At 60.7% G+C, this 16,199-nt stretch overlaps 2 protein-coding genes across 3 annotated transcripts; both read left to right on the forward strand.

Moving 5' to 3' along the window:
- Positions 1-977: 977 nt before the first annotated feature.
- PRSS36 (serine protease 36) lies at positions 978-10,694 on the forward strand. The gene is made up of 13 exons (XM_004479461.4): positions 978-1,056; positions 1,246-1,408; positions 1,806-2,086; positions 4,693-4,859; positions 6,915-7,164; positions 7,285-7,414; positions 7,764-8,020; positions 8,106-8,269; positions 8,741-8,978; positions 9,105-9,246; positions 9,496-9,761; positions 9,849-9,970; positions 10,128-10,694. Exons 1-13 carry the CDS (start codon positions 978-980, stop codon positions 10,404-10,406), a joined length of 2,538 nt encoding a protein of 845 aa, XP_004479518.3. The 3' UTR covers positions 10,407-10,694.
- Positions 10,695-12,645: 1,951 nt separating this feature from the next.
- PRSS8 (serine protease 8) lies at positions 12,646-15,898 on the forward strand. 2 transcript variants are annotated; one of them, XM_004479421.4, is made up of 5 exons: positions 12,646-12,852; positions 14,347-14,512; positions 14,822-15,093; positions 15,182-15,348; positions 15,461-15,898. In XM_004479421.4, exons 1-5 carry the CDS (start codon positions 12,768-12,770, stop codon positions 15,782-15,784), a joined length of 1,014 nt encoding a protein of 337 aa, XP_004479478.2. In that variant the 5' UTR covers positions 12,646-12,767; the 3' UTR covers positions 15,785-15,898. The 2 variants fall into 2 exon arrangements, with proteins under 2 accessions (XP_004479478.2, XP_004479479.2); XM_004479422.4 differs by having other exon boundaries at positions 14,350-14,512.
- The last annotated feature ends 301 nt before the right edge of the window (positions 15,899-16,199 follow it).

The following is a 16,199-nucleotide window of genomic DNA, read 5'->3' on the forward strand; positions in this document are numbered from 1 at the left end:
GGATTGAATTCCCTAGGGCCCCGGTCCCGGACGTGGCCAGTAAGTCCAGTAACCAGAGCTGTGTGAGAAGAATAGGCCAGGCCATTGGGGCAGCCACACCCCGAACAGAGGTGAGGTCTCAGGTGAGTCATGCCCACGAGGGCCCCCTCCTCTGTCCCAAGGGCTAAGGCTCACAAAAGACCCAGGACACTGGCCTCCCCCACTCCACCCACTGTCCTCTACTTCCACCTCTGCCCACTTCCTCTACCCCGCCCCCCAGGTATCTGGGAGCTAGGACACCCGCCTATCCCCCAGCCCCCACCCTAGCCACCAGAGATGTGAGATGCGCACTGGGCTCTGGTTGGGGCCTTTGGGCTCCCCACTTCCCCCTTCCAGCCCCAGAACCTCTCAGATTCCCAGAAATGGGCTCCAGCCAGGGAGGGTGGGGCTGCTCCTGGGACCATCGGGAGTCACGGGCTGCCTGGGCAGGGCCAGAGCGGTGGCAGGGAACGGACCTTCACCCATCCCTTGTGCCTCCGACCTGCTCCAGAGTGCCATGTCCCAGCACCTGCTCTTTCCTCTTTTGATCTTTGGTAACCTTGGGGGGCCAGGAATGACTGCAAGGGGCCTGAGTCCTCACACCTGGGGGATGGAAAACAGGATGCCTGGGATCTGGTGGGGAGTGGGGTGTCCAGAGGGAGAGAGGGTGTGTCAGAGGAGGGGGAAAGGAGGCCGGAGAGCTGGGGAGGCTCCGTACACCACCTGCGCGGGTTCCCAGCCTTTCCTGCCTCTCTCTTCCCAGCCCTCGGCCCCAGCCCTGGAGCCTCATGGGACCCAGGTAAGTCAGCGGGACTGGGAGAAAGTCACGAGCCAGGCAGAGAAGACAGGACGGGTGACATGGGTGCTGGCAGGGGGTGCTGAAAGGGCAGGGAATTGAGGTAGGGGAAGGTGGGGGGGGGGCTGGATAGCAGGAAGATGGGGCTGGGCAGTGGCAGGGGATGGAGGGCCAATGTCTGCCTTCCTTTACCCTCTGCCTCCTGGCTTGCAACCCTTCCCAAGACGAACCTGAAGATCTGGGTAAGAAGAGGCCTGGGGTCCTGGGGTCTTCAAGGAGGTTGAGGCTGGAGGGGGTTGAGACGTGTCTAGGTCTTCTCTGTTCTTTATTCAGAGGGGCAAACTGAAGCGGGTGGGGCACGGGGCTTTATCCTTGGACCCCTGGAGTGGGAGGAGAGGGTGGGCCCTGACCCCCGGGGTGCCCCCTTGCAGACTGCGGGCGCCCTGAGCCCTCTGCCCGCATCATGGGGGGCTCCGCCGCGCAGCCGGGCGCCTGGCCGTGGCAGGTGAGCCTGCATCAGAGAGGGGGCCACGTCTGCGGGGGCTCCCTCATCGCCCCCTCCTGGGTCCTCTCTGCCGCGCACTGTTTCGTGGAGTAAGTATCCGCCCTTGTTCAGCCCCTCTCACCTGCGAAGGTCAAGCCTGGCCCGCAGCTGGACCCCGCCGGCCTCAAGGCTAACTTGGAGAGGAGCTGCCCCGCCTCTCCCCCCCCCTTCCCGCCGCGCCCGCCAGGGGTCCAAAGGCAGACCCTGGTCGGGCCTCAGGATTCGGGGCAGGGCGAGGCTGCTGGCGGACTCCGTCCCACCACGCCATCCCTGCGCCCAAGGCCACCAATCGCCACCTCCACGGAGATTCGCTCCTCTCCCTCTGACGGTCCATCTCATCTGACCTCTAACGACTCGGACCCTCTCGGCTTCCCCGCCCCCCCCCCCCGAGGGTCTGCCCCCTCCCTCGGGCCAACTTAACCGCCCCCCGCCTGGGCCTCGGCGCAGGAACGGGACCCTGGAGCCCGCGGCCGAGTGGTCGGTGCTGCTGGGCGTGCACTCCCAGGACGCGCCCCCGGCAGGCGCGCACGCCCGCGCCGTCGCCGCCATCCTGGTGCCCGCCAACTACAGCCGCGTGGAGCTGGGCTCCGACCTGGCCCTGTTGCGCCTCGCCTCGCCCGCGCGCCTGGGCCCCGCCGTGCGGCCCGTCTGCCTGCCCCGCGCCTCGCACCGCTTCGCTCACGGCACCGCCTGCTGGGCCACCGGCTGGGGGGACGTGCAGGAGGCGGGTGAGCGCGCCGCGCGCCCCCGAGGGGCCGTGGGGGCGGGGCCGTCAGAGGGCGGGGCTCGGGGCGGGGCTTGGGGAGGTGGGGCCCTCGGGAGGCGGGGCTCGGGGCGGGGCCTGGGGGGACGGGGCCCTCAGGAGGCGGGGCTCGGGGCGGGGCCTGGGGAGGTGGGGCCCTCGGGAGGCGGGGCTCAGGGCGGGGCCTGGGGAGACGGGGCCCTCGGGAGGCGGGGCTCGGGGCGGGGCCTGGGGAGACGGGGCCCTCGGGAGGCGGGGCTCGGGGCGGGGCCTGGGGAGGTGGGGCCCTCGGGAGGCGGGGCTCGGGGCGGGGCCTGGGGGGACGGGGCCCTCGGGAGGCGGGGCTCGGGGCGGGGCCTGGGGAGACGGGGCCCTCGGGAGGCGGGGCTCGGGGCGGGGCCTGGGGAGACGGGGCCCTCGGGAGGCAGGGCTTGGGGCGGGGCCTGGGGAGGTGGGGCCCTCGGGAGGCGGGGCTCGGGGCGGGGCCTGGGGAGGTGGGGCCCTCGGGAGGCGGGGCTCGGGGCGGGGCCTCGGGGCGAGTTTCTCCCTGGCCACCAGTAACCCCCGCACCTCCTTTCTCCATCCAGCTTCCTCAGTCCAGGTTGTCAGGCTAGGGCTGATGAGTCACACACACCCCCATTCTCTCTTCACCCTTCCCTTCCTTCCAGTGTGTTCTTTCCTGCATTTAGGATCCAACTAGGGTTCTCATTCCAGTTCTGCACTTTCAGACAAAGCACTTACCTTCACCCAGTCTATTTCCTCCTCTGTAAAATGAGGAAAATAGTAGCACCCACTTTATAGAAAGCTTATAGCGTAAGGGAACGGAGGTGGTTCAAGGGATTAGGTGCCTCCGTCCCACATCAGAGGTCCTGGGTTCGGCTCCTGGTGCCTCCTAAAGAAACATGGAAGACAGACACAGCCAGTACAAACAATGAGGGGGTCTGGAGAAATAAATAAATAAAAATAATAAATCTTAAAAAAATAAAAAATAAAAAAACTTATACCGTAGTGCCTGGCATTGGGTCATCCATGTTTAAGCACTAAAGCACAGCACCTACATACAGTAACTGTTCCGAACATGTCGGTTCCTGCCCTCCTTTCCTCCTGTCCCCTCTTCCTTCATTAGATTCTCCATACATCTCTCTAGTCCTCCACCTCCTGCTCACATTCGTTCATTCATTCATTCATTTAATGGTTATTTCTTGAGTCCCTGCCAGGCACTGGGTTAGGCACTGGAGATACATCAGCAAATGGAACTACCTCCCCTGCCTTCTCTGAGCTTACATCCTAGTAGGCAAATAATACATTCAGTAATGAACATACTTGGTCCATTTCCCATCATCCAATGCTGCCTCTCCACGGTAGCAAGACCCCAAATTATTCCACACCTGCTGGGAGCAGACCTGTGCCAGTGCTGGAGGCTTGGGGGAGGGGACTCCTGGAGGAGATGTTGAGGAAGTGTCTTTGTGAGCATCTGGGAAGTCTAGGAGGGTGAGGCCAGGCCACACTCTAACAGTAGGTGCCCAGAGTGAGAGATTTCTGGGGAGGTTTTGTGAGAGGCGATAAGCTGCCCTTGCAGCAAAGTTGGGGGAGATGGAGACCACCTCAGGGAGCCACGTGAGGTGCAGGAGATGGACAAGAGCCAGGCTGCCTGGCTGGAGTGCAGAGGCCAGAGGCCATGGAGGCTGCAAAAGCTGCTGGGGCTGAGTCGTGAAGGCCTGAAAGTCAGTCTGAGGGCCAGAGAACCCCACAACTCCCAGGGATCCCCAGAACTGTCCCTGAACCTCCCTGGTTGACCTTCAGGTACACCTCAATTGCCACCCGAGCTCTCAGGATTCCAAGTGGGAAGGGAAGCTCTGCCTATACTTTCCTCCATCCCTTTCTGGATCCTTAGACTTCATTTCCTTCAAAAGCAAGTTCACCCCAGGAAAGGGCTGAGGTCCCAGGTTTAGACATTGGGATCTGTTTATTTTTCTTGGTAAGATCAGACCTGAGCTTTAGAGACATTCCTTTGGAGCAGCAAGGGAAGGGTGGATTGGGGGAGAAGCCAGGAGGGAGGTGGGGACAGTCACCTGGGCCTAAGGTTATACCACCTGAACTTGGGCCATTAAGTTACCAATGAGAAGTTAACCAATGAGGGAACGGACTGGGGACCAGGAGTTGAGAGGGGGCCAGGGATGACACTCAGAGTCCATGTTTGGCAATGCACTACAGGGCCACATCTAGTTTTTAAGAAAAGGGTATACCCCCTCTGGACCAATGCCAACACCAGGTCAGGGCTCAGGGCTTGGTGATTTCAGCCTCTACACACATCCTTTGTTGTTTGGGTACCTGTGTATAGTGCACAACCTGCACAACCATTCATGGAAGCTCTCACAGGGTACTTGATGGAGCCATTCCTGAGATGAGGGTGGAGGAAGAAGAGATAAGAGCAGGAGGAGATGATGATCGTTTTTGGAAGTGGTGGGTTGAGGTGCCATGGGATATCTAGATAGAGGTATCCAGAAGGTAGCTGGAGGGGACAAAGCTAAGCCCTGGGGGACTGGGGGTTACATCCTAGTTTACAGTCCCTGCTTTCTGTTCTGTTCCCAGACCCTCTGCCTCTCCCCTGGGCACTACAGGAAGTGGAATTAAGGCTGCTGGGAGACACTGCCTGCCAGTGTCTGTACAGTCGGCCTGGCCCCTTCAACCTCACCTTCCAGCTCCTGCCAGGGATGCTGTGTGCTGGCTACCCAGAGGGCCGCAGGGACACCTGCCAGGTGAGCCTGTCAGGGCCAGCAGAGCCCTACCCAACAGGAAGCAGCATGAGGAACAGACAAATCCCATCTTTTGTCAGTCTGAACCTCATATGCAAAAAGAGGGTACAATTGCTCCGGGGAAGTGAGGATTAGAAATGGGCAAAACATAGAAAAATTTTTTAAAAAAGAAAAAAAGAAATGGGCAAAACAAGTGCCACAGCTACTTAAGGCTGTTCAGTGCAGCAGTTAAATGCCAGATTCCAGTGAGTCTGCCTGATTAGGAGCCAGAACCACCACTTAGAAGCTGTGTGAACTTGGCCAAGTGACTTAACCTTCCTGTGCCCAGATTTCCTCATCTGGAAGATGGACATAATAATGTTATCTACCTTGGAGTGTTGCCATGAGGATTAAATGAACTCATGTATGTTAAAAGCACTTAGAGCAGGGTCTGGACCTTCATAAAAGCTAAATACCTATTAGCTATTATTACTATTATTATTATCCCCCATTTCAGTCCATAGCATAGCACCTGTTACTTGGTAGGTGCTCAATAAATAGTTGTGGAAAACATAAATTAATACTTCACAGAAAGGAACTTTCTAGATAAGTAGCCGAAGGTCAAACCATAGTGTAATTTAACCATTTTGCCCAGAGGCCTTTTGCAAATGAAACACATTTTTGAGGGTACACAAGCATGCTTGGTGGTGGTGGAGTTGGTGGTGGCAGAGATTCAAGCTTGATGGCCTTCAGAGTCCCTCCCAATTCTGAGGCCTCAGGATTCATAGGCATAATCCCCTGCCTTCTTGAACAGGGTTGCATACAATTCAAATTTTCTGTCCCATAGAACTTTCTGTGATGATGGAAATGTTCTATACCTACATTGTCCAGTTTGGTGACCACTAGCCACATGTGCCCACTGAGCCTTTGAAATGTGACTGGTGGGACAGAGGAACTGAAATTTTAATGTGTTTAATTAATTTAAAATTAAATAACCACCTATTGCTAATGGCTAGCATCTGGGACAGTGCAGCTTTAGATGATTCTGAGCCTCTGTGACCCTCCTCCCAGCTTGACCTGGGTGACAGAGATGCCTTCTGGGCAGTGCCTCAAGGAGTACTAACTGGCCCCAGAGCTGCGGTTTCAGTGTCTATTCATTGTAGTTCTGTGTACTTCCTTGCTTTCAAATTGTCCCTTCTTGCTGCTTATTTATTTATTTTTAAAGATTTATTTATTTCTCTCCCCTTCCCCCCGCCCCAGCTGTCTGCTCTCTGTCCATTTGCTGTGTGTTCTTCTGTGTCCGCTTGTATTCTTGTCAGCGGCACCAGGACTCTGTGTTTCTTTTCGTTGCGTCATCTTGTTGTGTCAGCTCTCTGTGTGCGGTGCCACTCGGGCTGGCTGCACTTTCTTTCGCACGGGGTGGCTCTCCTTACGGGTTGCACTCCTTGTGTGTGGAGCTCCTTTAAGCGGGGGACACCCCTGCATGGCAGGGCACTCCTCATCACATCAGCACTGTACGTGGGCCAGCTCATCACATGGGTCAGGAGGCCCATGTGGTAGGCAGACACTCTATCCATTGAGCCAAATCCACTTCCCATCTTGCTGCTTTTTAGACTGCCTATTTTCCAATAGCCTCTTTCTCTTGCAGGCCAGCATCTCTGATTTACTTTATTTTTTATTATTTTTTTAGGAAGTACTGGGGATTGAACCTGAGACCTTGTACATGGGAAGCAAGAGCTCAAACCACTGAGCTATATCCACTCCCTCTGATATACTCAAGATTGGATCAACCTAGAAACCCAAAACAGGGTTTATTTGAACTGTTTATTGAACAACAGTCATTTGGTTCTGAGTGGGATCTGCAGGACCCCTTTGAATGGCTTTTAACACAATAGCTTGGTGCCCTGGGCTTTGGCTGCTCATGGGATAGGGCTGTATATAACAAATACAGGATAAGGCACAACCAAGGAAGGCTTCTAGGAGGTGGTGGCTGTACTGTAAGACCCTCTGTGAGGAGGCCCAGTCTGAACTGGTGGGTCCCTGGGCTGGTACCCCTGACATGGAGGCATCTATCATCAGGGTGACTCTGGAGGGCCCTTGGTCTGTGAGGAAGGCGGCCGTTGGTTCCAGGCGGGCATCACCAGCTTTGGCTTTGGCTGTGGACGGAGGAATCGCCCCGGAGTCTTCACTGCTGTGGCTCCCTATGAGGCATGGATCCGGGAACAGGTGATGGGCTCAGAGCCCGGGCCCGTCTTCCCTGTACAACATCAGGAGCCCCAGCCGAGCCCCCCGGAGCCCACGGAGGAGAACTGCACCATCGCCCTGCCAGGTGAGGGGGCAGGACCTTGGCGTGTGACCTGGAGATGGGAGGTTTAGAGTCGGGGCAGGGAATGCTGGAGGGTGAGCCCGGGGTCAGGAGGCCCCCTGACCCAGGCCTCTCACCTCTCAGAGTGCGGGAAAGCCCCGCGGCCAGGGACCTGGCCTTGGGAGGCCCAGGTGATGGTGCCAGGTTCCAGAGCCTGCCATGGGGTACTGGTGTCGGAGAGCTGGGTCTTGGCACCTGCCAGCTGCTTTCCGGAGTGAGTGAGAACCCACATCTTGGGCAGATTCTTGCACTAACCCCATGAGCCTGAGGCAACATCTACCCAGCCCAGCCTTTTTCCGGAGTGGGTGGGGATGGGAGGCACCTTGCTGTAGAGGGCCGGGTGCGAGTTGGAGGTACAGATTCCAGCCCGGAAGGAGATGGGGGCGCGAAGGATAGTGCAAGATCTACCCAGGAGGCGGAGGTCTGAGTGTGCGGTCCGAACGCATGGGCTCCAGCCTGGGAGGCAGGACCTCAGCCTGTAGATACCCGCGTCTAAGGCAGGCAGGCGGGGTTCGAGCGGGCCGCGGGATCCGGCCCTCGACTCCTGCCTCCCTTTCCCGCAGTCACATCAGCTCCGACTACCCACCCCTCGACCTGGACGCCTGGCGCGTGCTGCTACCCTCGCGCCCGCGCGCGGAGCGGGTGGCGCGCTTCGTGCCGCACGAGAACGCCTCGTGGGACGACGCCTCGGACCTGGCGCTGCTGCAGCTGCGCGCGCCCGTGAACCTGAGCGCGGCCCCGCGGCCCGTGTGCCTTCCCCACCCGGAACACTATTTCCTGCCCGGGAGCCGCTGCCGCCTGGCTCGCTGGGGCCGCGGGGGTGAGCAGGGGCCCGGCGCGGGGCGGGGCGCCGGGAAGGGGACGGGACCCGCCGCAGCCCGGGCTCCCGCCCTCGTCCCTCGCAGAGCCGGAGCCGGGCCCCAGCGCGCTGCTGGAGGCGGAGCTGCTGAGCGGCTGGTGGTGTCACTGCCTGTACGGCCGCCAGGGGGCGTCCGTGCCGCCGCCGGGAGACCCGCCGCACGCGCTCTGCCCCGCCTACCAGGAGGAGGAGGAGGCGGACCGCTGCTGGGTGAGCGGCGGGGCGGGGCCTGCGGGAGGCGGGGCGGAGCCGGACCCGAGAGGACGCGGGAGCTGGGGGCGGAGCCTGGGGGATTGGGAACAGGGCGGAGAAGGAGCGGAGGCGGAGTCTGTGTGGGGCGGGGCGGGGACAGAACGCGCTGGGGGCGGGGCCTGGCCTTGGAGGACTTGGGCTTGTGGGAGGGGGCCGGGATAGGCCCTGAGATGGTCTGAGGGTCTCCTCCCGCCCCTGGGTTTAGGAAGGATGCTAGGAACCCTCAAGCGAAGGCTGAACTGTAGGAATTACTATTGCTGCCTTGCTGGGAGCAGGTGGGACTCGTTCCCTCCGAGTTCGGGAGGGTCGGGTCCTGAGGAGCCCCAGGGGCTCTGCTCTCCTCTTGCTTGCACACACACACACACACACACACACACACACACACACACACACACAAAGAGGCTCCTAACACACACCTTCTTGCTGCAGAATGACTCGCACTGGAGCCTTCTGTGCCGGGAGGCGGGGACCTGGTTCCTGGCCGGCATCAGCGACCCCTCGAGTGACTGCCTGCGGCCCCGAGCCTTCTCCCCACTGCAGCCCCACGGCCCATGGATCGGCCATGTGACCCGGGGAGCCTACCTGGAGGACCAGCTGGCCTGGGACTGGGGTCCGGAGGGGGAAGAGACTGAGTCACAGGCTTGTCCCCCCCCCACAGACCACGGTGGTGAGGAAGGAGCTCAGAGAACCACCATAGTGGGGGGACCCTGGGTTTCTGGGGTGCACAGATCCACGCAGGGGCCTCAGCGGGCGCTGTGGGGCCCTCCCTGAGGTGGCCCTCTCCTCTGCCTAGCCTGTGGCCTGCGGCCAGAGCCTGCTGAGATGGGGGTCCTGTGGCCCTGGCTGGCAGAGGTGCATGTGGCCGGTGAGCGAGTCTGCACTGGGGTCCTCGTGGCCCCAGGCTGGGTCCTGGCAGCCACTCATTGTGTCCTCAGGTGGGTCTCACCCATCTCCTGAGCAGGAGATTGGAGAGGGACGGATTGGGAGGTGGGCCAAAGGAACCCTCCTTCCAGCACAGGGGAGACTGCTGTGTGGAGTTGGAGACAGGGGAGGTTTGGAAGGAGGAGTAATGGAGGAGCTGGTGGCATGGCCCTGGAGAGTCACACCACCCGTTCTCCTGGGCTGGGAAGGACCTCACCAGCTATGGGGGAAGCAGCACGTGACACTGGACCTTGTTCCAACAGGCCAGGCTCTACGACGGTGCCTTATATGCAAGTGTACCTGGGCCGGGCAGGGGCCAGCCCCCTCCCCCAGGGCCACCAGGTGTCCCGGTTGGTCATCAGCATCCGCCTGCCCCGACACTTGGGACTTCGGCCACCCCTGGCCCTCCTGGAGCTGGGCTCCCGGGTGGAGCCCTCCCCGTCAGCCCTGCCCATCTGCCTCCACCCAGGCGGCATCCCCCCAGGGGCCAGCTGCTGGGTGCTGGGCTGGAAGGACCCACAGGACCGAGGTGAGTGGAGGGGGCAGGGGCCAGGAGCCCTGGGGCAGGGGTGTCTGGAGGTCAGAACCCTGGGACAACCGTCATTCCTCTCTCTAGTACCTGTGGCTGCTGCCGTCTCCATCCTGACACCCCGACTCTGTCAGTGCCTCTATCAGGGCACTCTGTCGCCTGGGACTCTCTGTGTCTTGTATGCAGAGGGGCAGGAGGACAGGTGTGAGGTACTGGGGCTGGGCACCCCGGTCCTGGGAGGGGAAAATCTGGTCCCTAGAAAGAGACCAGCTGCCAGGTGGCTAAGGAAGCAGTGCTTGGTGGCTGGGCCCAGAGGCCGGCAACCAAAGGGTAACAGACTCCTCTGGCCTGGCTTTGACTCTGCAGGTGGCCTCAGCGCCCCTCCTCCTGTGCCAGACCGGAGGAAGCTCCTGGGTCCTCGCGGGCTTGGCTGTGCGAGGGAGCCGGGAGCTGTTTGCCTCCATTGGCCCGGAAGAGGCCTGGATCTCCCAGACAGTGGGGGAGGCCCACTTCCTGCCTCCCAGTGGCTCTCCCTACTGGTTCCCTGAGGGCAGCAACCTCTGCTCGGCGGAAATGGCGGGGGCCTCCGGCTCCCCCCAGGCTGCTCTGCTCCTGCTGCTGCTGCTCCTCCTCCTGCAGAGCTGAGAAGCCTGGGTCTCAGGGTCACCTCCCCTTTTCCTCCTCTCCCCCTCCCCACCCCAGCCCTCCAGCTTCCCGGAGGAATGTGCTTCCTGGTGGAATGTGGCCCAACTGGCTCCTGGAAACTCAAAAGCGCCCCACCCACCAACATTGGCCAATGTGGAGCTATTTGGGGCCTAGGAATCCTGGGGGGCAGAGGAGGTGTGGGCAATAAAGGTATAAACACTGACACGTGGCTTCGTGATGTCACCGGGGCAGGCGGAGGATCTAGAACCAAAAGGAAGCTCCAGGGATTGCGCCCTCCCTCCTGGGGCCTGAGTCAGGCCTTGGGCACCCAGGAAATGTGTCCCCAATAACGTGGCAGCTGTCCTTCATTCCTGCCCTGGAGCGGGGGAGGTCATGGCCAGCTGGGTGTGTGTCACCTCCCCAGTGGAACCAGCGTCCCCAGCCCTAGCTGGGACCCTCCTGCTCCTCTTCCTCCCCCCAGCCTAAAGGACCTTGGGTGAGGGAGGGAGGAGAGGCCCAGCAGTCCCGGAGTCTGATGTCCCTTTACCAAATCCTGTGCCTACAGGGACACCCCCCACTTACACGCCCTGATGCATGATGCCCCAAGGGTCCATGATGCTTGTCCCCTCCAAGGGTCCACCACTTCTACATCCTGCCCAGGGCCTCCGGGATGTCAGCTGTCCCTTCTCTTACCTCCCCCTAGCTCCCTGCCCATGTACCTCCCTGCCCTAATTCACCCAACAGTCCCTCTTCACCCTAAGTCACTGCACAATTGAAGTCTGATTTATAAGTCACCTAAGTGCACCCTGTCTAGTGGGGACAGATTGGGACACCTAGAGAGGATGGTATTTGAGCTCAGAGAAAGGGTGTATGGACTCCTGAGGTAGGGACGGGCCTTGGGGTGGAAGCCAGCTGAGGGTGGCAGAGAAATAAGCTCTGGGGCTGGGGTCAAGATCTCTGGGTGGGCAGAGGGTGGGGGAGGGGAGATCTAGAGGGAAGCTGGAAGTTCCCACGGGGAAGTTGAAGAGATGGGCCTGCACTTCCTAAAGGACCAGCCCTTGCTTAGCTGCCAGATCCCAAATATTCCCCTATATCCCCGCAGGGACATACATCCCCATACCCAGCAAGTCACCCGGATGCCACCCCCACGAACATTTAATATACCCCAGGCTCCACCCAAACTTACCTGCAACCTCCAGTCTTTCTCCTCCCCAGCTTAGACCCCATACAGAGTCAGCCCCCCACTCCCATTCACCCCCTCCAGGAAACCCCCTGACCTCTAGCCTGAGCCCTGAAATCTTGACTCAAAGGTCCAGGCACCCAGGCTTCTGGGAGAGCGAGCCAGAAAGTTGGTGGGGAAGGAGAGGTGAGACCTGTTTAAATGAATCTTGGACCGAAATTGAGTCACAGGTTCACAGAGGGTCCACTTGACATTGGCCCTAGCCCTCAGGCCTTCTTTCCCTAAACTTCTACCACCTGCACCCTCCACTTCAGAAGGCTTGGCCTGGACCACCCTGTCCCCCGCAAAAACCCCTTTTCATGACCTCACTAGGTCTTGGCCCTAAAGGTGCTTCCTTGAAGAGCCTCTGGGAATTTGCCCCCAAAGCCCCCTTCTTGACAAATTAGTTTGTAATTACTCAATAATTGTTTGTGTGGTTCTTGATTCAGTAAATATTTGTGCATTGATAGGCACTGCAGGCGTGCTCACACACTCAGAGGAGGCAGGCCTGTCAGGAACGGCCTGGAAAGGGCTAGCCTGGGACAGCCCCTGCCGCTGCCCTGGCCTCGGAGACCTGGGGTACCCCAGCTGGGCCAAGCCCTGGGGGAGCATAGCTGGTCCATTAGAACCAGCAGCCTGTGGGGTGGGGGCAGATGGAGGCAGTCACACACCAGAGAGGCCAGGTGGGCGGCAGGTGTCTGTCCTGCCTAGGGGGCTCTCTCCTGCTGGGCTGCCCCTTGGTCTCCCCGTCCCCTCCCCCAGCTTGGGGCTCTGGGAGGACTCAGGTGGTCAGGAGGCAGCAGGAGCACGAAAGGTGCTGAGCGGGAAGGCGGGGCCAGGGGAGAGGCGGGCAGGTAGATGCCTCCCTCCTCGAGCCGCCTCTTGGGGGAGGGCTCTGTGCGGCCGGCTGCGCCGTGCTGGCGAGTCGTTCACACTGCGAGCAGTGGAGACCCGGAGCGTCTCTGTGCCAGTGCCTGCCTCGAAGCCCGCTTTGGACACCTGCGCCTCCCCGTCCCAGCCTGGATTCCGGGATCCCTTCCCTCTGGGCCCGACGCCTGTGATCCTGCCTTCGAAACCGGCCTTGGACACTAGGTCCCTTCCTTGGGTGCCTGGGGTCTCCCCAGGAGCCCTTGTCCTGGGCCATGGCCCAGAGGCTGAGGCTGGGGCCCAGGCGAGTGGACGCGGTGGCCTTTCTGCTCCTGTTCGGATTGTTCCGGTCTGGGATGGGTGAGTGGGAACAGTGAGGGAGGGGCGGGGGTGTGGCGTGGCGTGGCGTGGCCGGGCGGGCATCGGTCTTTTCTGGGGCACATCCCTCATCTTGGGCGCGAGCACCCCGGGATTCAGCCTCCTCCGGCTCCCAGCCTCCCTTCTCCCTGCAGCCAAGGGGTCTGGGACTTTTCCTTGCAGACTCGCCCCCTTCTTTCTCTCTCTCCAGGGGCCAAAGGTGAGGCTTGCAGGGAGGGTGGGGGAGGGGAGGGCCATGCCGGCAGATTGAGCTGGTCTGTCTCAGGAGCCAGCGCCTGACCCTTTGACGGGCGCCTCACCTACCCACCTTCTTATTCCCGTCTCCCAGGGGGGACCAGAGTCCTGGCTTTGTGGATAAAGAAGCTGGGGTGCAGAGAAGTGACTTGCCCAAGAACACACAGCCAGTCTAGCTGGGATCTGAATCCAGGCCTGAACCCAGGCTCTTGAGGTCACTTTGAGGGAAACACTCCCAGAGTCTCCTTCATCGGTGCACGCCGGCTCTGCTGTCAGCCAGGCCTTCGGTCTCGGCTTCACAGCTTTTGGCCAAGGCCCCTCACCCTTCTGAGCCTCAGTTTCCTCATCTCTGTGATAGAGCTGATGCGTCTCTCCTGGGGCTTTAGTGAGGATTCAGTGAGATGAAGGAAGCGAAAGCCCCTCCAGGGCCAGAATTTGGAGGGAGAGGAGGAGCCTGGCTGGGTCATTCGATTGTTCCTGGGAAGGTGACCTTGGGAAGGGCAGGTGGGCTTGCCACCCTGGAACAGACACCCATGCCCGGGCACCTTTCATTCACACCTCCATCTGTGCGCCGAGCCTGGCACTGGGGACCCGGGGGGCTTGCTGATTTGGTCCCAGTCCCCAGGGAACGTGCAGGTTGCTGTGGTTGAAACATAGTCATAGACCCCAAAGCAGTTGCCCGGAGCCCCTGTGCTGCTCCCATCTCTGCGCTGAGAGGCGATGCCCGTCCCGGCCAGCAGAGTCGGGTCAGGCTTCCCGAGGGACTGCCCTTTGAGGAGACTCCCTGGGCAAGTAGAAGTTTGCCAGGCAGAGAGAAGGGAAAGGGATTCTAGGAAGTGACCTGGATGAGCACAGGCCCACAGGTGAGTGGCCAGCGGCCTGGTGTGTGACAGGAAGAGTGTTGGACATGGTGGCAGGGTCGTGGGTGAACTGGAAGGGGCATGTCTTTTAAGGGAAGTAGGGGGCTGTGGAAGGGTTTAAGCAGGGAGCACCAGACTTGTGGTTTAGAAAGATCTTCAGGCTGGTAAGGAGCGGACTGGAAGAGGCTGGCATGAGACACAAATGAGGTAATGGGCCAAACTAAGAGCACAGCAAGGGGGCAGAAGTGACCGTGTCTGCTGAGGCGTGGGCTGGGGACAAAAGGACAGCTGGCCTCTGTGAGCCAACCTTCCACATTCAAATCAGACCTTCCGAGACAGATGTGGCAGGGCTCAGGGCCTGACCCCATCCCCTTCCTCCCAGCAGCCTCCTGCGGCATGGCCTCCCAAGCACGCATCACAGGTGGGGACAGCACAGCCCAAGGCCACTGGCCCTGGCAGGTCAGCATCACCTACAATGCCATTCACGTGTGTGGCGGTTCTCTCGTGTCTGAGGACTGGGTGCTATCAGCTGCTCACTGCTTCCCCAGGTACCAACTGGACTGCAGGGGGATGGGGAAGACGACATGGGGGTCACAAGTGGGCATGAGGTCAAAGGTCAGGGGTCAATCCAGGCCAGAACTACAGACTCTTGGGTTGGGTCTGAGGCTATCAGTCGTCTGAAATGACCCAGTCAGGAGTTTGGAGGCTGACAGGTCAGAGGTCACAGGAGAAAGCTAGCATGCAGTTTTGGGACCTAAACTGAGGTCCTTTGGGGTCAGAATCTGGACTGGAGGACAACAGGGATGGGTGTACAAGGAGAGGTCCCCTGGGTCCCAGCCTTTGCCCTCTGCCTGCAGGGAACACCGCAAGGAAGACTACGAGGTGAAGCTGGGGGCCTACCAGCTGGACGCCTACACTCCTGAGGCCGAGGTCCGCACCCTGGCGCAGGTGATCACCCACCACAGCTACCGCCAGGAGGGCTCCCAGGGCGACATTGCACTCCTCCGCCTCAGCAGCCCCGTCACCTTCTCCCGCAACATCCGGCCTATCTGCCTCCCCGCCGCCAATGCCTCCTTCCCCAATGGCCTCCAATGTACCGTCACTGGATGGGGCCACGTGGCCCCCTCAGGTGAGCTGGGCTGCTGGCTGTGCAGAGGTGTGGAAGGGAGCCTGACCCAGGGGGGGTGGCCCTGGGTGAGCCTCTTCTGCCCCCACAGTGAGCCTCCAGGCCCCCAGGCCCCTGCAGCAGCTGGAGGTGCCCCTGATCAGCCGCGAGACGTGTAACTGCCTGTACAACATCAACGCCAAGCCCGAGGAGCCCCACTTTATCCAGCAGGACATGGTGTGTGCGGGCTACGTGCAGGGGGGCAAGGACGCCTGCCAGGTAAGTCAGGGGCTCGGGAGAGTATCTTGGGAAACATGGGCTGGCCAGGGCTGGAATGGAAGACGAGGCCCGGGGCTGCTCCTGACAGCTGTCATGTGGCTTTTCTGCCTAGGGTGACTCTGGGGGCCCCCTCTCCTGCCACGTGGAGGGTTTCTGGTACCTGGCAGGCATTGTGAGCTGGGGTGATGCGTGTGGAGCCCCCAAAAGGCCTGGCGTATACACGCTGACCTCCAGCTATGCCTCCTGGATTCACCACCATGTGGCAGAGCTCCAGCCCCGTGTGGTGCCCCAAACCCAGGAGTCCCAGCCCGACGGCAACCTCTGCAAAAAGCACCAAGCCTTCAGCTCGGCCCCAGCCCATGGCTGGCTGGGGCCCGCCCTCCTGCTGTCACTGGGCCTGAGCTTGGGCCTCCCCCATCTCTGGCCAGAGCCCTGAGCTACTCACCCGGGAGCTGCACCTGCTTCCAGGATTGACACATCACACCCAAGGATGAGGCACCTGTTCCCAGGAATGGACCTGGCCCCTCCCTGACACTCTGTGGCCCTGGGGCCTGGCCTGAGCCACTGCTTCCTCCCTGGACCCCGGAGGGGAGGCCAGGGCACCTGACCTTTAAGCCTGCTCTTCCGGATCTGCCTGTGGTACTGGCCAGAACCTCCAGCCACCTCCACCTGTTTGTCCACAGCCTGTTGACTGGGCTCCTGTGAAGCCCCCAGGAGCTGTTTCTAGAAGTCTGGGCAGAAGCCTGGCTGATGCGGCTGAAGGGCTGGCCCCAGTGTCCCGATCACCCTGCCCGATGAGCCCACCACGTCCCCCTCTTCCTGTGTTCTGGGCTTGGGCTGCCTCTAGGCAA

Source organism: Dasypus novemcinctus, chromosome 23 (genome assembly GCF_030445035.2).
Source record: "Dasypus novemcinctus isolate mDasNov1 chromosome 23, mDasNov1.1.hap2, whole genome shotgun sequence".
Classification (NCBI taxonomy): domain Eukaryota; kingdom Metazoa; phylum Chordata; class Mammalia; order Cingulata; family Dasypodidae; genus Dasypus; species Dasypus novemcinctus.

Excerpts from the sequence above, each read along its gene's own strand:
- PRSS36 (XM_004479461.4), top strand. The coding sequence starts at position 978 with ATGGAGGGCCAATGTCTGCCTTCCTTTACCCTCTGCCTCCTGGCTTGC. Across the intron at positions 7,165-7,284 it reads CTGCACCATCGCCCTGCCAG|AGTGCGGGAAAGCCCCGCGG; the intron begins GTGAGGGGGCAG and ends CTCACCTCTCAG. Across the intron at positions 8,021-8,105 it reads GGCTCGCTGGGGCCGCGGGG|AGCCGGAGCCGGGCCCCAGC; the intron begins GTGAGCAGGGGC and ends CGTCCCTCGCAG.
- PRSS8 (XM_004479421.4), top strand. The coding sequence starts at position 12,768 with ATGGCCCAGAGGCTGAGGCTGGGGCCCAGGCGAGTGGACGCGGTGGCC. Across the intron at positions 12,853-14,346 it reads ATTGTTCCGGTCTGGGATGG|CAGCCTCCTGCGGCATGGCC; the intron begins GTGAGTGGGAAC and ends CCTTCCTCCCAG. Across the intron at positions 15,349-15,460 it reads GGGGCAAGGACGCCTGCCAG|GGTGACTCTGGGGGCCCCCT; the intron begins GTAAGTCAGGGG and ends TTTTCTGCCTAG.